General features: G+C 39.4%; 2 protein-coding genes across 2 annotated transcripts; both read right to left on the reverse strand.

Moving 5' to 3' along the window:
• Positions 1 to 393: 393 nt before the first annotated feature.
• On the reverse strand, positions 394 to 4488 carry LOC103713368 (beta-fructofuranosidase, insoluble isoenzyme 3-like). Its single transcript, XM_039133308.1, has 7 exons — positions 4095 to 4488; positions 3332 to 3340; positions 2354 to 3207; positions 2020 to 2178; positions 1375 to 1613; positions 830 to 923; positions 394 to 725 (listed from the first exon to the last, which is right to left on the reverse strand). The coding sequence occupies exons 1-7, from the start codon at positions 4279 to 4281 to the stop codon at positions 540 to 542; spliced, it is 1728 nt and encodes a 575-aa protein (XP_038989236.1). The 5' UTR covers positions 4282 to 4488; the 3' UTR covers positions 394 to 539.
• A 16046-nt stretch (positions 4489 to 20534) lies between these two features.
• Positions 20535 to 20888, reverse strand: LOC120113116 (auxin-responsive protein SAUR50-like). The gene has a single exon (XM_039133922.1). It carries the CDS (start codon positions 20886 to 20888, stop codon positions 20535 to 20537), a length of 354 nt encoding a protein of 117 aa, XP_038989850.1.
• Positions 20889 to 21853: the final 965 nt, after the last annotated feature.

The raw sequence follows: 21853 nt of genomic DNA on the forward strand, positions 1-21853 counted from the left end.
CAAATATAATATTTTTTGTTGACTATATTTTTCTTTTTTTTCCGTATGAACCAGATGAGCCATAAAAGAACTAACCTTTACCTTAGCAGGCTCGTTTGCCTCACTCTCTCTGGGTAAAGTATAATGTCAATTTGTCCACTTGTAAGGCAGGCAGGTTTCTTGTCATTGGAACTCTAAACAAAAAATCCTCGAACTTTAAAACGAGCACCATTCGATCTATGCTGTAAAAAAAAAAAGGCGCCGTTCTAAAGAAAAAGAAAATGCACCACTTGATCTTTAGTTTCTTTTTTCTCGGTTCAACATTAGTATCACACCAGGCTTCACTGGTGATTGTCACTTCCTTTATCTTTCGAAGTATACAAACCTCGCAACCATGGCGGACTGAACAAATGCTTCACTTAAGAAAAAGTTGATGCTTCATTTGATATCCATTTAGGAACATGAATGGTGCCATTTTCAAGCTCTAATCAGGTTTCATTACAGGAAAGCTTTGCGTAATTTACTAGACGACAGATTATGCATTCGCACAAAATACCCTCCTAATCTCCATTCATGAGAGGCCTCCTGATCTCCCATGCTTTCAGCTCCGAAACTTTTATATCCTCCAATCCATTGTTGAAAACAAACAGATGAGCATCCGGTCCTACTGCTAAAGTAGGATAAACTCTGGACGTAATGCATGTCTTCCCTCCAGCACCAAAGCTCTCGACCACAGAATTGTCAATCTGCACATCAACAATCAACAAGAAAAATTAAATGTGAAAAAGATCATTCCAAAATTTCACTGAACTGTTCTAAAGTAATTAAGGGGAACGATTGATTGACATACCAAGCTCCTTAGAGAGATTCTCTTAGTATTGGCTATATCAATATCGACAAAGCCGGCGAAGGTTGGTTCGTAGACACGTGGCACTAAAGAAGACCTGCATGTATAACAAGGACTATTAGTAACATGACGAATATTTTATCAGCAATTACTTATTTACCAAATAACCGTGTGTTATACTAGAGGCGTAGTTATTTGAGTCAAAGACGTCTTTTTATCTCCAGCCACAGTCAAAATCTGACCCACCAAAGCAGACTTTTGACTTTGCTTATTGGTCAAATACAAACACCTCTCGATTCAAGATTAGGTGATTACGCTTCACAAGCACAAGAATCTTGACAATCTAATATTGTAGGTAGTTCATATTAGCACAGCATGTTTGCCGGAGACCAATTGTTTGGTCTGTTTCAAGTGCAAGGTTATGAAGTGATGGTTAGGTGTTCGGCAAAATCAAAATGAGTGCTTCTGCTCTCTTGCCAATTACCATTCCTTGGACGAGCTATGAGAAAAAAAAGAGTGGTGGATTGAGGAAGCGAAGGATGGCAAACCTTTTGGGATCATGGCACATTAGGACCACATGCTTATTCTGAGCTTTGAACACCCTGAAAAATACAGCAGTTTTCTCCTCCATCTTTGCAGAAGCCAAAACCAGGAGGCCGAAGGGGCCAACTCCACCCCTGACCTCTGCGTCCTTCAGGCCGCAGAGTTTTTGTGGATCAGTCCAAGTATGATTAAAGCTCTCAGCTTTTTCCAGGCTTGAGACGTCAAAAGTTACCTCCACGTCTGCCTGTAGAAGAACACAAGAGGTCAACAACCCACCGAATACTATTCCAAGTCCGACCGGAAAATAAGATACCCGATGGTGGATTGTCAGAAATTTCTTAGTAGGTCTATTGCCAATATCAACATTTTCATAATAGAGACCAAGTTCTCTAACAACAGGCTTTACTTTCTGGTAAAGATGAAACAGCGGACAAGAAAAGAGTAACAAGTTCCTAGCCATCCAAGACTCAGAATATATTGCACTCACAAATAGCAGGAGTATGCAGATAATTTGAAAAACAATGTTGGAAAAGAAGCTTAAACTTGCAGGAAGAATCAGCATACTAATGAAATTGCAGCAAAATACAACAAAATACCTGGTGAGCGATAAAGGACAGCAGATAAAAGCATAGAACAAAAGGTATACTAGCCTGTGAAGTTTGTATTCCTTTTACTTCAAAATAATGCCTACTTTTCACCAACTTGTCATGGATATAAGCTTGCTTCGTTCTAAGACTTTCGAGCTCCTCAATCGGCCATTGCACAACTTGCCGCTGGTTGCTGTCAAGCCAAAGAACCCTCGGAATCGCCTAAAACAAGAAAAGCGACACATACAAAAACAACAACAACAACAATTTTAATATAAAATATCTTCGAATTAATATTTAAAAAGAGAGAGTAAACAACCTTCGTGCCATCAACTACTTCATATAACATATAAAATTAATTAGAATAAGAATAATTCTAAGAACGATCAGCACTCACCTGAATCCCAGCCCAGCCTTTAGTGGTTTCATTCTGAGCTATATCCGACTCGTTCGACCACCCCCACAAGATCCTCCGCTGTTTTGCCGGATCGAAGAACGTCTTGGAGGCATAAAAATTTCCATAATCAAACCTGAGCCCGGTGCTATTATCGGGCGAGGTATTGTCGGGAACATACCTATCCCGAGCAAGGTCATACCTTCCCACCGTGTAATACTCGAACCTCGTCAAGTCCAAACTGACCTTGAAAACATACTTCAACCCCTTCCCGAGGGCTGACGTGTCCAAGCCGAGCTTGCCGGCCGGCGCGACGGGGAAGAAGTCCGGGCACTCCCACATGCCGGTGTCGTTGGACGAGTGCAGCGGGTGCTTGGCCTTGGTCCAGCGCACGAAGTCCCTGCTTCTATACAAGTACGCCATCCCCCGTTTGCTACGCTTGCTTCCGACGGTGACTCTCCAGTGCCCGTCGGGCCCCAGCCAGGCCGTCGTGGGGTCGCGGAACGCGCTCGCGTTCACACCGGACGGGAAGATGACGGGGTTGTAGTCGGGCTTGGTCCATTCCCGGAGGTACGGATCCGATAGGTCCTTGGGGAATGCGACGTTTTGGAGCTGGCGTCCGGCTCCGTCAATGCCCGTGTACATAATGGCCGGCTTGTTGCCGGGGAGAATGGTCGCCGAGCCCGACCAGGTCCCGTTGATGTCGAATGGCTTGGACGGGTAGATCGCCGGTTCGAGCGGGATCCAGTTGATCATGTCCGTTGAGATCGAGTGCGCCCACACGATGTTGCCCCACACCGCGCCCTTGGGATTGTATTGGTAGAACAGGTGGTATACTCCATTATAGTACATGGGTCCTGCGGAAGCTTGCAGTTTTAGCATATGGTCGAGATTCTGAGGAAACCTTGGTAGGTTTGCTCGTCCGTCGCATTTAAAATTGGCCGGAAAAAGTTAAAGTAATAAGGGACAGAAGTAGCGTACCATTTGGATCTGCTCGTCGCGTTCATTGAATTCACCGACAAGCGCAAGCGAGCATGAGAAGAAAACACCGAAAATATCAGCATCCAACCGCTCAAATGGAATAGGAATTTACTGTTTGACTAATGTTTTCTAGGATATATACATAAATGTCTTCTTCGTCAGAAGGATCGAGAGGATTGATGAGGAGAATGCCATCAAAACATAGCCGTAGTGGTAAAATAATAGCCTTTGGATGTTAAGTGGGAAGTGATCGACATTGGAGTTCAAACGAAGCTGCTATTTTTTTTTCTTTTTTTAAAAAAAAATTAACATAGACTTGGTGGTCAAATTCCAGCGGTATCGGACCTTTCAATGCCAAAAGAGTACATCCAAACGCAAGAAATTTTTGTGGGGAGACAGGAGTTTGACAATAGGGGGAGGCCGCCGCCACCACCCATAAGAGCCGTCGAGAAAAACGTGATAAGTGGATATGGGCGCATTTTAGCAAATTTAGGTATTTTGTCGCTAAAATGCGCCCCAATACGGTAATCCGACGGGAATGAAAATAAAACAAAGAACAGGATCCAAGGGAACCCAAAAGAACAGTTAAGGATATATAAGAGATGAGAAGGAAAATTTGGACTGCATCAAATGCATTAAATTAACGACAAAAAAATAATAATAATAGTTTTAATCTGGGATCATATTGAGAGATTAATGGTGAAGAGAGAGGAAAACAAGAGAAGAAGAGGCAGTATTTTGAAAAGAGGGAGGGAAGATTCACCGTTCATCCAGTTTCTGGGAGGCTGGAAGTGATATCCTGTCTTCAACAAAGAATTGACAACGGGGACATGCAGGGACTGGAGGTGAAAATACACCACATGAGAAGCATCCACCGTTCCATTCCTCGCAGTGAAGAGAACCACCACTAGTATCCACGCCGTCCAAACTCCCCTTGTTGGAGTTCCCATTTAAGAGTTGCAAAGCCCACAGACAGGTACAAGAAGAGAAGGATCAAATGAAGGGTTAGTAGTTGAAAGGAGAGATGGAAAACAAAGGTGATCTCTAGGGAACGTATACAGAGAAGGACAGAGGAGGGGTGGGGGGGCGCCGAGGGGAAAATATATAATGGAGTTGAACGGTGGGAAGGGATGATAATGAAGAGAAGGAAAGGTCTGCACGGGTATATATAGGAGAAGGGATGGGTCTCGACTCTCGAGTTATAAAAGGGAAATATTAATCTGAGTCGGTAAAATTAGAATTTGAGTTTATTTTTCTACATATTACCTAATGCTCCCAGTGTCTTTTCACTAAATAAGAGGAGATAGTTACTATCATCCACTTTTGGTTAGGATATTATGGATCCCTCTTATCTAGTGATAATAGTAACCATAATGAACTAAATAGTAACCATAATAAACTAAATAGTAACTATAATAGTAACTATAATGAACTAAATTAGAGGGGATCCATAATATCCTAACCAAAAGTGGATAATAGTAACCATCCCTCTTATGTAGTGAAAAGAAACCGGGAGCAATAGATAATATTTAGAGAAAAGATTTTAAATTCTAATTTTACCAACTTAGCATATATATATATATATATATATATATATATATATAATGGAGGTGAATGGTGGGAAGGGAAGATAAAAAAGAGAAAGAAGGGTCTGCATGGGTGTATATAGAGAAAAGGAATGGAGTCTCTAGTTATAAAAAAAAGTATTCTGAGTTAGTAAAATTAAAATTTAAAATTTTTTCACTAAATGTTATCTATTGCTCTTAGTTTCTTTTCACTAAATAAGAGCGGATGGTTGCTATTATCCACTTTTGGTTTGGATATTATGGATCCCCTCATTGATATGGACGAGATGAATATATATATATTGGAGGTGAATGGTGGAAAGAGAACATAACAGAGAGAAAGAAAAGTTGCAAGGGGTATATATAGATAGAAGGGATGGGGTCTCGAGTTATGAAAAAAAGTAATCTAAGTTGGTAAAATTAGTATTTGAAATTTTTTCACTAAATATTTTCTATTGCTCCTAGTTTCTTTTCAGTAAATAAGAGGGGATGGATTGAGGTGAATGGTGGGAAGGAAAGATAATAGAAAGAAAGAAAGCTCTGCAGAGGGTATATATAGAGAGAAGGGATGGGGTCTCAACTTATAAAAGCAAAGAAAAAAAAAAGGAGCAATAGATAATTTTTAGTGGAAAGATTTCAAATTCTAATTTTACCAGTTTCTTTTCAATAAATAAGAGGGGATGGTTTCTATTCTCTACTTTTCGATTAGATATTATGGATCCCCTCATTGATTTAGATGAGAGGACTATATATATATATATATATATATATATATATATATATATATATATATATATGGCTGGGCTCCCATGCCAAGCTCACAGTTTGCATATCTTTGGTGATCAGGACGTGAATCTTTGGAGACCAATACCCGCAACCTCCAACCAGAGCCATGTTGAGCTTCCAAGCTGAACTCCTATACCGAGCTCCTAGTTCGTGCATCTTTAAAGATTGGGACCCGCGACCTCTGATTAGAGTCATGCCGAGCTCCTAAGCCACAGTCCAATGCCGAGCAATCCAGGCCAAGCTCCCAAGCCACGCTTCAATGCTGATCACGCCAAGCCGAACACCCAGGCCGCGCTCCAATGCCAAGTATTCCAGGCAAAACTCTCAAAGCCTAACGATCTAGGGAGATCACTCCACTCTAATACTTTCTGTTTTCTTACTATTTCATGTTGTTGTTCCAAAGCATTGCCTGACTTAAGCATCGTAGAAGGCCAGACTATAGCCACCCCGGTAGGCCTTTCTCTTCTCTTTATATGAAGACCCGTGATACTTCCAAGCAATTAGTGTTCCGTCTTCCACCACCATGGATCGAGCAGGTTGATTTACGCCATCCATGCTTCCAGATCATCAGAGCATGGTCAAGCAGAATTTGGGCACCAACATTATGCATCTTTTCATCGATTTGGCCAACTTTATCCCATTTTTGCTTCGAATGTTATGCATTTCCCTACTGATGGGGATGAGTTTGCGATAACTTGATTGTAGGATATCATTTTCTTTTTAGAATTTTCTGGTTTTTTTAATATACTTGGCCTACAACCGTCTCGTGGAGTAGTTTTCCTCTTTATTATAACAATTTTTTCCATAATATTTAAATAAATAAAATAAGAAATTGCAGTATCAACTTGAGGAGTCCATATCTCTCCTACTCTAAACACTACATAAAACCAATATAAGCTAAGGATAGTAGTGTTGCCGCTAGCAACCGATTGGACCCAGACATCAAGTTGGTGGTGGAGTTCCTAGCTAGTCTACTCTCCAAATCAGCTTTTATTGGCCGGCTCGCCTGGTTAGCATAGGTCAATTTCAAGATGTATCAAGTAGGCAGAAGAAAGATGAGTTGCGCAATATATTTTTTTAGAAAATGATGAGTTGCGCAATATATTTTTTTAGAAAATGATGAGTTGCTTCACGTAAAGTTGCTCTAGATATCATACTTATCCACAATTCGTCCATGTTCTGTGTATAATGTCTCACAGCTTTTGGGGCTACTTGGAGGTCTGGTGTTCATAGTGAGATTAAGGTTGCTAAGAAAAAAATCTATTTGATTGAGAAAATCGCAGGGTTGGCAATCCCTAAAAATGAGAGATGACAAAAATCATCAATAAAAGGAAATTAAATATATATTTTTATATTTTTGGGATTTGGTTCCTTGTTTGATATAAGGGAGGGATCTTATTCCTGATGGAACCAAAATTCCCTGTATTATTGGGATTTTGTGGTTGGAGGGCTCCCTCATCGCAACTAGATTTTCTCCCCCATCAGTTCACGTGGTTAACTTTTGGCCACGTAGTTTCATTCAGCGGAGAACCTTTTCCAGCATTCAAACAACGCCTTCACAAAAGTATTTAAATATCTCTCTATCATCATTTTATTTGATTTCATCCAATTAAAACCAGTGGAGTTAGTGAATGATTCCTTTAAGCTTTTAATTTTTCTATTGGATTGTATTTGATGAGATATAATGGTATATTGGCACATTAAAACTTGTTTCATGTGCGAGAGAGAGAAAGACAGTTTTTTATAATCAATCTGTCACTTTATCTATCTTGACTTTTTTTTTTCATTCTTATGTAATTCTGATTTGATTTTTGGTTCCCCTCCTTTGTGAATGATTTTGTGTCCTTTATTTTTTAAAATAAATTAGTAAAATTCTTCTGAAATTTATATTTATTATATTTATATCTAATAGTTTATAAAACCTATCCTTACATCCAATTAAATTTATGGTATTAAAAAATCTGTTTTTCTTGTGTGAAAAACCAATTGCTCCTCAATGAGGAGAAGGACGCACATGTTTTCTTATTTCATTGGATAGTTGTTATATCATATAAGATTATTTTGGTCTTTTTTATTTATTTATTTTTGATGTAGCATTTCGGTTCTATTTAAAGTTAACGGTTAGACTAATGGTCTCTTCAGTTATAGATTAAAGTATTGGATAAAAATAAACTAAAAGAGTAAGTGTAGGTTTTTCATAAGGTGTAATTAATTTTTTTTTTACTCTTTCTTTGTAATTTACTCTGTCAGGATGGACTTTATAATTTACTCTTTCTTTCGTTACGGAAGTTTGGTGGGGCTTTTCCTCTTCTTCCTCTCAAAAGGAAACATGACCTTACCTTAGTTACCAGCGCTATCAATTTTAGCCCATCCTCTGTCACACACTTTCCTGCCTGACCTGTTGTTGGGTCCATAAGGCTTGCACCGGTAAAATTGTTAACTACTCTAGATCTTACAATAAAATTGACACCTTGTTTTTGGAGAGAGCAAAACATCCTCTTCGATCAATTTGTCTAGTAATGTGAATATATCACCCCCACGTCAGTGACAACTCGAGGATGACACAATCTTTTTTTTTTCTTTAAATCCTTTTCATTGGTGCTTAGCCTAGAGACCTGAAATAAGAGAAAACATCCTACACCACTTGCACCATATAGCGGCCGCTTCTTTCTATAAATCCTATTTATCAAACACTCATCTTGACATACTGCCACAGAAACGATTGACTGGAATTGGCATGGTGCACTACCACATGGCACACCTGGTGTATGATATAATTTCTCTTCATCGCAAGACCCTAGTCCAACTATTGTTAGCTCCAGAATCATCATGCCATGCGCCAGCACTGCATTACAGTCGACTCGGCCAAAATACAAAACCAATAATTCTAAATTTTTAGGTACTTGCAGTTGAACGAGTGAATCAATTGTTTGGGCTAGGCCCAACTTATTTTTTCCCCTTTACCTTTGATTTTTCGAGCTACATGATAATTTTGCTTTCATGATTGCCATTATGGAGTCGCAGCAGGTGCCCTCCTGGTTTGATGCGCCTCATGCTCACAATTTCTATTTTCTGAGCCCTGATTTCTATTTTCTGAGCTCTGCTTTACAGAATTCCAGGGCTTGTCAGGTCGAGAATGTATGACATGCTAATGTTCACGCGGACATGCGCGCATGCACGTGTATGCATGTCTTTGTGCGTTTGGATGTGCGTGGCTTAACGTTTAACTGATTTCAAAAATTTTACGACTTTCAAATTATAAAAGCTCCAAGTGGGGAAAGCATAATTTGAAACTGCACTGATGGTGGAGATTCAAACGTTGGAGACATGAGATATGCCTAGATTTATTTTGTCGAGGAAGGTAGTAAAGGTGCATTCAAATAATTTAAGCATTTTAACAGCGTACGCAGAGATGCATTGAAATATAAGTACAGCTCTTTCATGCTTCACCGTAAAGCTGTCTTCCCCACAGCTGCATCCACGTCAATGTTTCGCATGATCCAAATTGTGCCATCGATGCATTTGTCGAGAAAGTTGGACCATGCGATGTTTTCATGCAGAGGCAATCCTCTGGCACCTGCAAGCTAGTTCAGAGCTAACTTTGTCAAAAATGCGTTTATTAATCCCATATATTCCATGAAGCATCCAAGAAGGTAATTTAATCCTCTTTCAAATCATTCTTGTTCATCACATGGTGCGAATATAAAGAGTCAATGAACCTCCATCCAAGAGCAGATTACTTTTCATAATAGCTTAAGCTTATGAGACATATCATCTGTTTTTGCCTTAAAACAAGATGTTTACTCGGGTTACTTGTGAAGCTTCGATGTCCTTCTTGTGCTGCCAATCTGTCCATTCTCCTTGTTCGCAAATAGAATGATTACAGAAACATATAAAAATGTCTCGCGCGTGATGCATCTATCAAAATTTAAATTTGAAATTTAAAAGTTCAAAGTGGAAAACGTTTTCAAATATCTTCTGGTCATGGGCGGGGGTGCATCAAATTGATGCTCCATGTTCAAGGAAAGACACATTGAAATAACTAATAGAATAATATTTTAATTTTATAAGAGAGAAGATTAAGTTCAAAGTCTAATCCAATTTTGATGCGATCTAAATCCAACCTCCAATCATAGGTTGCATCAAGAAAAACCTATTTTAGTTGGACTCGGATTTCTGCGAAAATTAAGGAAAGTTGAATGTTAGCTCTCTTCTCAACTCTGATCCACTGGCATCAAGAAAAATCTATTTCAGTTGAACTCGGATTTCTGCACATATTCAGATAAAGAAAAATCAAAAGTCAGCTATCTGCTCAACTCTGATTCAACTCCAATGGGATAAAGACTCATCATCTATAAATAATGGCTTAAATATCTCAAGTATGCATACAAAATATAAGCTATTTGCTCCCATCTTTTTCGTCTTTTTTATATATTTTGTTTTTAGAGTCAGGTATAATTTAAGCATTGGAGGACTGTCCACCCATATTTTTTTTTTTCCGTGCGCGGATCTTTTAGATCAGCGCCTCTTTATCTACTTTGTTATCGAATGGCGCTCTTCCACCACGTAGATTGGATTTTGACGGCAGCCGCTTTCATTGATAAGAAAATGGTGCATACTGAAGCAGGAAAAAGGTTTTCTCGAGAATACGAGAACAGAGCAGCTCATAAACTTCCAGGCGTGCTTCACGCGAGATTGTAGTGTACACCATGTACCAGGCTGGTACTTTCAATGTTAATATTTTCTAACTGTCAACTTTAATACAAAACTAAAGGTCGCAGGGTCCGCTGGTCGAGGGAAGTTATGAATCACATAAAGATTTTTTTTACTCTCTTCCTTTGTACGTTTATCTGTTTGCTTCTGCTTAAAGAATCTCTGCATGCCTGAACGTAAGCATGGCATGGTGCTCCCGTGTGTTGCCAACATTCTGGCTGGGGCAAGTCGTGTGCCACAGCGATGTCAGAAGCATATTGGGACCTACGCTCATCAGACCATTTGGTGTAATGTCTTTGTTCTTTTTGAAAGAAACGGGGAGGAAGAAAGGATCTTTCCCACTATTTATTGAAGAACAGGAAATACAAACAATATTGGACTGTTTTATCCAAAATCTATTTTTATGGGCATTAATATGAGATTAAGGATTGATACCGTATCAGACTATATAATGATCTGATGACCACCGGATTCAACTCGCAACATTGGCGTTGCATGTTGAGAGACGTTGATCTATCTTTTAACAAAAGACTGACTCACATCAAAATATAAAACTTATATAGTTATGCACTCAAGATATAGAGATCCTTCAAATCATTTAGGCGATCGATACGCTTGTTGAATAGTTTAACAGGCCTACTTACAAACCATTATCTTTTGTAAAATATTTTTATTACTTTTTTGCATTTTTTTGCAAATTTTTTATAAATAATTTATGTAACCTTTTTTTTTTAAATAAAGACCGGGTAGCTTCGCCTCTCTCTTCATAAAAAAAAATGGCCGCCAGATTCAACTCTTGTCAAAAGAATGTCTCCTGCTGCTAAATCTGTCGTGAGTTTTCCAAGGATTGTAACCTGTTAAGGCTTTGTCAAATAATAAGTTAGTACATGCAAGCATTCCATGAATCAAATGGAAAAAAAAAAAGGTAATCCAACTCTTTTTTTAAAAAAAATAATCATACCTATCAATCACTTCACTCGGCACAAAAACAAAACTTGAGATGAGAAGGAATACTATTAAAATATAAATACAAAATTGAGATATACTAACTATTAAGTTAGTATATGCAAGCATTCCGGGAATCAAATGGAAAAAAAAGATGATCCAACTCTTTTTTTTTTAAACAAAAAAAATCATACTTATCAATCAGTTCACTCGGCCCATTTACAAAACTTGAGATGGAGAACAATCTCTCTCTCTCTCTCCGCGCGCGTGCGGAAAAAAAAGAGGAGTAAAAAATTCGAGTCAGTTGTCCAAGTAAACTGCAACGACTTACTTAGACAAGCGGATGAGGTTGGTGGGCCTCAAGCTAGTGCTCGCTCCAGGCAGCACATTGGCCAATTAATGAGCCGAGCCAAGTTGGGAGACTTGGGCTCGGCTCGTTAAGCTCGGGCTCGGGCTCGGGCTCGGGCTCGGTACCGAGCTCTGTATTGGGCTCGAGCTCAAGCTTGTTTGGCAAAGCAAAGGCTTGAGCTTGAGCCCGTAAAGCTCGTTTCAATTACGAGCTCAAAAAGTTTGGGCTCGGGCTTGATAATAAGCTTGGGCTCAGGCTTCTATAAACAAAAATCCCCCTGTTTCGCCCACACTTGACACTTCTCTCCATCGTGCTACAAAACCCCCTTCTACTCCCCCTCCTCTTCCCAAAATGTCCTTCTCCCCCTTCGCCGCCACCACCACCGCCTCCCCCCCAACCTCCTTGTCCTCCTTCTTCCTCCAGAACCTCAACAACCTCGGCCTCGGCTATGCCATCGCCATCGCCATCGCCCTCGGCGTCCTTGTCCTCCTCTCCACCGTCCTCCTCGCCCGCACCTGAAGCAAGAATCCTAACCCTAACGGTGGCGGCATCAGCACCGGTGAGAACTCCAACGACGTCGTCCTGCCTCGCATAATCTTCATCCCGGAGGAGGAGAAGAACGATGAGGACAACAACGGCGAGGAGGGCGGCCGCGGTGGCCGGGGTTCCGCACCCACCGGGCTGGACCCGGCGGAGATCAACTTTTACCTGAGGTTCCCGTTCTCTGCCGCCAAGGGCGGGGACGCTGAGATATCAATCAAGAAGATTTGGAGAGGAGGTTAGGGGCTATCAACTTTAGGGAAGAGATTTCAAATTATTTGCAACAACTTGATTTACTTCGTTGTCCTTCGTTAAACAGGATCATTCTCTCTGTCCCCCTAAATGGTTTAGGAGACTAGGAGAGCTGGAGAGGAGGGCCCTGGCCCGTTGGATGCAGGGTTTCCAGCTAATCTCGACTGTCGAATTCCGAACTCATTTGGTCGCGTTAAGTTACGAGCTCGTTTGGGCTCGTGAGCTGCTTGGGCTCGAGCTCAGGCTCGGACTCGGATTTAAACAGGCCTTATTTTGAGCTTGGGCTCGGGCTCGTTTGACTAATGAGCCGAGCTTTTATCGAACCGAGCCCAAGCAGCTTGGCCCGTTAACAGCCCTAGCAGCATATGATGGTCCTATGTTACTGAGAGAAAGCTACTTTATATTGTTGGGCCTGCTATGGTCCTAACATGACACTGTGGTAGGTTATATGAAGCTCAAGATCGGGCACAAGACCCCTAAAGATCTAGCTATTCAGCTACTTCAGCCACAGGCTTGTTCAACCAGGTTATATGATGTTAGCTACTAGTTTTCTTGATTAGCAATGGACCATCAATCAGAGACTAAACCCCATATCAATCAAAGTTGCCACTTAACATTGCCATCTTTTTCTTGGCATGGGTATAGATCACCTTCTAGGGTATCCAAAGGAGCAAATCCAATAATGGCAGCAAAAATTGGGAGGGTCTAGTCTGAAATTATGTGGAAACCACCAGCATCATGAGCCACAACAAGAGTTGGCCATGGCAAGGAATAGGAAGATGATTCATGCATGATAACGGTAAGTCCATGACTGCTGAGATGCAACTCTGATATGCTCCTATAGAGATAAGGTGCTTTTGAGTTGGCCTTGTTGCCATGGAGGCCTTTGCTTTCTTTTCCCCCTTCACCAAAATATGTTAGAAAGTATTGCGATTTTAGTGAGGCCACCCTGTTTATCTTCGGCTGGATTCAAGAAATAACTAAGCAATCGTTAATCTTTCAAGAGCTTTCAAGTGCAGTAGTTTCAAAGAAGGGATGTGGAGGCAACGCAGGGAGTAGTAACTCAAATCACCTACTTCATCAAAAAAAACTCCAATCACCTACTTGCCGTCTTCCTTGCTTGCGCTGTTCGTCTTGTTCTTGGTTTGATATGCATGGAAGAACATAAAAAAGGAAAAAAAATCTTGGAACCGAGCTTAATTCTTTGATGGGTGGTGGATTGGTAGTACTCTGTTCCATCGCTTCATAGCCCAGCTCCAAACATTTTTTTTTGGTAAAACTGGATATTCATTATGTTATTTTTAAGTAAATACAACCATGAAAATCAGCATGTAGCAGATCGTAAAATGCTCGGTTGACTAGAAAACTGAACTTATTCAGAAACCAGCAATCTCCCTCTTTCTTTGCTTCGACTTGGATCAACATGTCATTAGAAGTGCCAGAGTTTTTCTTTCTTTCTTTCTTTCTTTCTGTTTTTGCATTCAGTTTCCAACAGATTCCAAGCGCATCAATCTCTTTCTTTATTTTAAAAACAAATATATAACGTGAAGAAAAGCCGATCTGTTTCCGCCAATGCTAAGGAAGCTTGCTTACACTCCTCAAGAACAGTCAATCTGCTCCCTCTTACTTTGTTCACCACTGCCAATTGGCAAGGATGGTTATGGTGACCTAACCTTCCAGTTTTTTTCGCAGAATCCAATGGAAGGAAAAACAATTTGTGTTCGGCATCAAAAACAATTGTAAATCTGAAATCATTCTGTATGGAGATAAATAAAAAACGCAGAGAATAAAGGAACTCATATTTGTTTTACTCTTTTAGATAGAAATCCACATGAAGAATCATGAAATCCATTTCAGCTATTGCATAGAATCATGCCGATGATTAAAAAAAAAAATCACTCACACAAAATGAACTTAGACGCAAATGATTGGAATTCACTCGCAGAAGAAGAGTGGGATTTTCCCTTACAGATCTGAAAGAGAGCTGGTTTGTGTAGCCCTAGCTGTTCAAACGGATTACAGGAACTTTCTTTGTTTTTAAAACTAAATGAGCACCATGCTGATTCTATTTTCTTTTTCATTTTTTTCTTTGATAAAATATATCTTCTGCTTATACAAAAGAAGCAGAGCATATTTCCATGCATCACAAAAACTAAAGACTGTATGCATGAAGCATACATCTTTGTCACCAAAAAAAGGTAAAAAGAATCTAATAATCAAAGAAAGAGGTCATAAGGCATGAAAAGGTCCGTGACTGAGTTGTTTGCACCAACTAAATGAGATCTTCCATCAATTTCTCAAGGTCAAACTGCCCATGCGAGCACTTCACAGCACTCAACACCTCCTGAAAGACCGAAACATTGCATGGCAGCATCAACCCACTCCTCTGCTCGAAGCCATACTCCCTGTAAGCCCTCTCCAAGAGCATCCTAAAGAGCGGGTGCGAAAGAAAATCAGTTGGAATGACAAACCTCTGCCGCTCTTCTCCGACATAAACCGGTAGGCACCCAACTGAGATTGCATTCAGAGGAAGTTCCTCGGAACTCCCAAGCAACCATCGGTGGCGCAATGGCTCGAGACTCTCAAGCACCTTGGCTTTTTGAACCAACTTCATGAACGACACCATCTTCATCACAAAGAACAATGAGATTATGCTGACAAAGAAGGAAGAGTTTTGAGATACAACTCTGTACTAATCCAGGAAGATGGTTGGAATTCTTAGGATATGGGCAGCAGGCAAGATGGATCATAGTATATATAGGCAGGACTGCACCTGGAATCATAGCTGTACGGCAAAGCAAAGTTTTCCAATAGGCAGGAAAAAGGTTATGCTACTCCATGCAATCGTTATATAAAATAACAGAAGAGGCTTGCCGTTTGGGACCCGAAATTTTTAATGTCTCATCCAGAATATTTTCATTTGAGTCCTAACCGTGCAACACAAATATTGTACTAATAATAAGCATGTACACATGCTGTGTCTCATTAGACCCCCACAGAATATGTCATCAGACCCCACAGCTACAAGATCATGGAATTGCCAGAAAACGATGAAATAACAAGAATTGAAGAAAACAAAACTCTGATAAATTAATAGAACAGTCTGGCGATGAGAAGTTTTATCTCAGTATAGATTTAAGATAACAGATTTGAAACTCCTTTTCTGAAAATGTAGAAACGATCATGAAAACAACTAGTCAATCCAAGAAATGCCGTATGAACTACTTCTGAGGACCACTGATATTTTTAATGGGGGTGTGGGAAGAGTCAAGAAATTTAATCTGGCAATAAGTTGATTAACATATCGTTGTCTCCTTCTATTTCTAATTGTCTCTACTAAGAAGGGGGAGGATGTTCTGGATACGGTGCCACATAAGCTAATGACAACCTCTGGTTTGGACTGTTCTGTTTACGGTATCAATCGTAAGCTATTCTTTATTCTTTATCAATTAACTTGCAACTCAACCTATTCCCGTTTCCCCACAAAAGCAAGATAAGACTTCCTCTCGCTGAAAACAATTGCAACCTTGAAGAATTCTTTTCCACCCAATTTACAACAGACCTGTTAACTTCCAAAATTCTTTCTCACACAATGAGTGGGACTGAAAAACTCTAACAGTGGTTCAATGGAGATCAATGGATTTATATTTTTGCCACAGAAGTTAGTGCAGATAAACAGACTACTGAGTCTCATAGATCACTTACAAGTATATATGGTGAACCAGTTACAGAAGGTAGGATACATAGTCCAGCCAACATAGTTAATTTACAATGAATAAAATGGGGGAAAAACTTTGTTTGGCACATTGAAGGCTAGCTAAGGTTCCATGTAGTACTGTTGTTGTAAAAACATTATAATGATGTGATTTTAACAGTACCAATAAACTTCCATTAGAAGATTCTGAACAAGAATTCGTAGCTGAGAATTTACTTAGAATTCTTCATTTTGCAGATGTGTGTAATCAAAGAAGTAATTGGTGTTCCAAATATCATGACATCTTTTGAGGATGAAACCTTCAGGAAAACAAAGTCACCCACTTAGAATTCCATTTATCTCCTTTTCTTATCTACCCAACTCTTCTGTTTATCTTGAACTCCCTTAAGTCTTTCCTCGATCACTATAATTTTCTCTCTTGCATTTTGGACTAACTGAGGATCCAATAACTTGTTTTCTCCAGCATCTTCCCAATGTTGAGGAGACCTACACTTCCTTCGATAAAGAGCTTCATAAGGTGTCATCTTGATACTAGAATTGTAGCTATTATTATAGGCAAATTCCACTAAAGCTATATGATCATCCCAGCAATCTCCAAGATCAATTGTACATGCCCTTAACATATCCTCCAAGGTCTAAATCGTTATCTCTAACTGGCCATTATTCTGAGGATGAAAAGCAGTGTCTAGCTTCAATGTAGTCCCCATAGCATCTTGAAAACTCCTCCAAAATCTAGACACAAAACGTGCATCCCGATGATTAGATTTATGCTTACCGACACACCGTACAGGCACACGATTTCATCATACACATTCGTGCCAGTTTATCAAGTGAAGTGTCAATCCTAAAGGATAAAAAGTGAGCTAACTTTGTGAGGCAATCAATAATCACGCACACTATCCTTTTTCTTAGTTGTTCCTAAAAGCCCAATAACAAAATCCATGGCGATATGTTCCTATTTTCATTCCAGTATCTCCAATAGCTCCAACAAATAGGCATATCTTTGATGTTCAGTTTTCATCTGCTAACATATACCATGCATTGGGCAACAAATATGGCTATTTCTTTTTTCATACTATTCTACCAAAAGTGCTCCCTTAAATCTCTATACATATTTGTGCTACTAGGATGAATAGAGAAGCAAAACCGGTGAGCTTCCTCCATAATTTTTCTCTTCAACTCAAGATCTCTTAGAACACAATCTATTTTCAAATCCCAAAATACCATCTTGATGAATTCTAAGTTCGGGTTGCAACCCCTTTTCTAAATCTTTCTTGAGCTAATTCAAATGGGCATCTTTCTGTTGGGCAGTCTTTATTCTCTCTATCAAGGTTGGTTGCACTATCAAACTAGCCAGTATACTCTTAGCACCATTTGCAACCACCTCAATCTGCATCTTGGCGAGATCTTATAGAATTTGATATTAAACAGTGAGTAAAGCTATTATGTCCACTGCTAACTTTCTACTTAGAGCATCAGCTAGCACATTAGCTTTTCCATGATTGTATTTAATGCTTACATCATAATTTTTCAGCAAATCAAGCCATATTCTCTAACTCATATTTAGCTCTTTTTGAGTAAATATGTATTTTAACTTTTATGGTCAGTGAAAACTTCACACGGCTCCCCATATAGGTAGTGTTGCCAAAGTTTTGAAGCGAAAATTACCACTGCTAGCTCTAGATCATACGTTGGATAATTCTGCTCATACAGCTTCAGTTGTCTAGAGGCATAGGCCACAGGTTTATTATTTTGCATCAGTACACAACTCAATCCTTTCTTGAAGGTATCACTATAGATGGTGAAACCTCCGAAACTGGATGGCAAAGTGAGAATTGGTGCAGATACCAACCTTTATTTTAACTTCTGAAAAACTTGTTCACAATCCTCATTCCATTCAAATTTTGCTCGTTTCTAGGTTAAACGAGTCAAAGGAGTAGCTAGTCCAGAAAATCCTTCCACAAACCTCCTATGGTACCCAGCAAAACCCAAGAAGCTTCTGATTTCAGTTACATTAGTAGGACGAGACCAATTCACCACTGCTTTGATTTTCTTTAGATCCACTAAAGTTCCTTTTCTAGAAATCACATACCAAACTTCAAAGGCTATAATTTGGTCATACGATGTTTGCTTAACATAATCTTTTTTTCTAAAATCGGATGGCTTTTTAAGATCTACTACTTTGGGTCAATCTCTTAGGAGATTGAATTAGGTCAAAATTTCATCTTTTGGGCTCTGAAACAGGCTTGTCAAACCAAAAAAAAAAAAAAAATTTGAGAAAGATTTTGATCGGACGTTATTTTCCAATTCATGAAGAATTATAGATTGAGTAATAGATTATAAAGTCGATGTAAAATTCGAGATCTATCTTTTATAGAATTTTATTTTTTTTCTTATTTATTTCTATTAGTCAAATTTCTTTTAGAGATCTGCTCCTATTTGAACTAAGAGAGGAATTCAACACGGATTATTAAAGGAATAATCTTACTAGTATTTTAAATAAAGACTATGTACCTTAATTTATAAGATGTGGAGTATCAATGAAAGAAAAAAAGACTTAAGCCTTACTTTCTCAACTCTTGCATCTTCTTCTAAATTTCTTTTGAGAGATTCGAGCAAAGCGGGTTGAGAAAATTCATCCCTCTCTCTTATCGGATCACCAATATCCTTAGAGTCGTGCTCCTTTCCTTCTCTATGTCTACAACGATAAAGCCTCCATATGCAGGTTTGTATGCTGCTGGTTTTAAAGAGGATCTGTTTTCTAAATTACAACTTGGAAACCATAATCACATCTTAGTCTGTAAATTGTGCATAATCTAAAACAAAAGAATTTCATAGGAGAGATCAATTATTTGGATTTTCGAAAGTGAAGGATATTATGGATCTCTCATTAGTTGATGTAAGCAAGTCTGTGGCTAGTCTATGGGGCATGTTCTAGTGACATACCTACTCTGGTCAGAGCGCATCAGAATCTTGTATTTATTTTGAGCTTTATAAACCCAGAACAAGACAGCAGTGTGTTGATCCAGGAAAATGCAGGAAGAAGCACGACAGCCGTTGAGAAATCAAGCGGCAGTCACAGAGGGGGCGGCCGCATCACTGGTGACGGCGGCAGCGGAACGGCAGATCATCCAGTAATGCAGGTGGAAGGATAGTACCAATTGTAGGAGGACGTGGAGGCAGGGCAGGGAGTAGCAACTCAAATCACCTACACGCTGTCTTTCTTGCTTGCGCTGTTCCTTTTGTTCTTGGTTTGATATGCATGGAAGAACATAAAAAAGAAAAAAAAAATTTGGAACCTAGATTAATTCTTTGATGGGTGGTGGATTGGTAGTACTCTGTTCCATCGCTTCATAACGTATTTTTTTGGGTAAAACTGGATACTTATTATATTATTTTTGAGTAAATACAACTATGCGAATCAGCATGTAGCAGATCGTAAAATGCTTGGTTTACTAAAGAAAACTGTAACTTATTTAGAAACCAGCAATCTCCCTATAAAAATCAACATGTCATTAGAAGTCCCAGATTTTTTTTTCTTTCTTTCTTTCTTTCTGTTTTTGCTTTCAGTTGCCAACAGATTCCAAGCCCATCAATCTCTTTATTTATTTTAAAAACAAATATAGAACGTGAAGAAAAGCCGATCTGTTTCCGCCAATGCTAATGAAGTTTGCTTACACTCCTCAAGAACAGTCAATCTGCTCCCTTTTACTTTGTTCCCCACTGCCAATTAGCAAGGATGGTTATGGTGGCCGAACCTTCCAATTTTTTTTGCAAAGTGGAACGGAAGGAAAAACAACGTGTTCGGCATCAAAAGCTATTGTAAATCTGAAATCTTCCTGTACGGAGATGCACAAAACGCCCAGAGAATAAAGGAACTCATATTTGTTTTACATAGAAATCCACATGTAGAATCATGAAATCCATTTCAGCTATTACACAAAATCATGCTGATGATTAAAAAAAAAAATCACTCACACAAAACGAACTGAGACGCAAATGACTGGAATTCACTCACAGAAGAAGAGTGGGATTTTCCCTTACAGATCTGAAAGAAAGCTGGTTTGTATAGCCCAAGCTGTTCAAACGGATTACAGGAACTTTCTTTGTTTTTAAAACTAAATAAGCACCATGCTGATTCTATTTTCTCTCATTTTTTTCTTTGATAAAAGATATCTATACAAAAGAAGCTGAGCATATTTCAATGCATCACAAAAACTAAAGACTATATACATGAAGCATACATCTTGCTCACCAGAAAAAGGAAAAAGGAATCTAATAATCAAAGAAAAAGGTCATAAGGCATGGAAAGGTCCGTGACCGAGTCGTTTGCACCAACTAAATGAGATCTTCCATCAATTTCTCAAGGTCAAACTGCCCATGAGAGCACTTCACAGCACTCACCACCTCCTGAAAGACTGAAACATTGCATGGCAGCATCAACCCACTCCTCTGCTCGAAGCCATACTCCCTGTAAGCCCTCTCCAAGAGCATCCTAAAGAGTGGGTGCGAAAGAAAATCAGTTGGAATGACAAACCTCTGCCGCTCTTCTCCGACATAAACCGGTAGGCACCCAACCGAGATTGCATTCAGAGGAAGTTCCTCAGAACTCCCAAGCAACCATCGGTGGCGCAATGGCTCGAGACTCTCGAGCACCTTGGCTTTTTGAACCAACTTCATGAACGACACCATCTTCATCACAAAGAACAATGAGATCGAGCTGAGAAAGAAGGAAGAGCTTTAAGATGCAACTTTGTACTAATCCAGGATGATGGTTGGAATTCTTAGGATATGGGCAGCAGGTAAGATGGGTCATAGTATATATAGAAAGGACTGCACCTGGAAGCATACCTGTACGGCAAAGCAAAGTTTTCCAATAGGCAGGGACAAGGTTATGCCACTCCATGCAATCGTTATATAAAATAACAGAAGAGGCTTGCCGTTTGGGACCCGAAATTTTTAATGTCTCATCAAGAATATTTTCATGTGATTCCTAACCGTACAACACGGACACTGTACTAATAATAAGCATGTACACCTGGGAATATTCAGTGAGGGCTGATATCTCATCAGACCCCACAGCTACAAGATCATTGAAATCACAAAAATGGGAGAAAACAAAACTCTGATAAATTAATATAACAGTCTGGCCATGAGAAGTTTTATCTCAGTATAGAATAAGATAACAGATTTGGAACTCCTTTTCTGAAAATGTAGAAACGATCATGAAAACAATTAGTCAATCCAAGAAATGCCGTATGAACTACTTCTGAGGACCACTGATATTATTCTTAACTTCTCAATGAGGGGTGTGGGGAAGAGTCAAGAAATTTAACCTGGCAATAAGTTGATTAATATATCGTTGTCTCTTTCTATTTCGAATTGTCTCTACTAAGAAAGGGGAGGATGTTCTGGATACGGAGCCAAATAAGCTAATGACAACCTCTGGTTTGGACTGTTCTGTTTATGTTATCAATCGTAGGCTATTCTTTATTCTTCATCAATTAACTTGCAAATCAACCTATTCCCCTTTCCCCACAAAAGCAAGATAAGGCTTCCTCTCGCTGAAAACAACTGCAACTTTGAACAATTCCTTTCCACCCAATTTACAACAGACCTGTTAACTTCCAAAATTCTTTCCACACAATGAGTGGGAC

This window comes from Phoenix dactylifera, chromosome 14 (assembly GCF_009389715.1).
Source record: "Phoenix dactylifera cultivar Barhee BC4 chromosome 14, palm_55x_up_171113_PBpolish2nd_filt_p, whole genome shotgun sequence".
NCBI lineage: Eukaryota > Viridiplantae > Streptophyta > Magnoliopsida > Arecales > Arecaceae > Phoenix > Phoenix dactylifera.

What these genes read in the sequence shown, in the direction of transcription:
- LOC103713368 (XM_039133308.1), bottom strand. Translation starts at nt 4,281, where the DNA reads ATGGGAACTCCAACAAGGGGAGTTTGGACGGCGTGGATACTAGTGGTG. An exon ending in AAGGCTGGGCTGGGATTCAG is followed by an intron (nt 2,179 to 2,353) that starts GTGAGTGCTGAT and finishes TTCTTGTTTTAG; the next exon opens with GCGATTCCGAGGGTTCTTTG. An exon ending in GAATCTCTCTAAGGAGCTTG is followed by an intron (nt 726 to 829) that starts GTATGTCAATCA and finishes GTTGATGTGCAG; the next exon opens with ATTGACAATTCTGTGGTCGA.
- LOC120113116 (XM_039133922.1), bottom strand. Translation starts at nt 20,888, where the DNA reads ATGGTGTCGTTCATGAAGTTGGTTCAAAAAGCCAAGGTGCTCGAGAGT.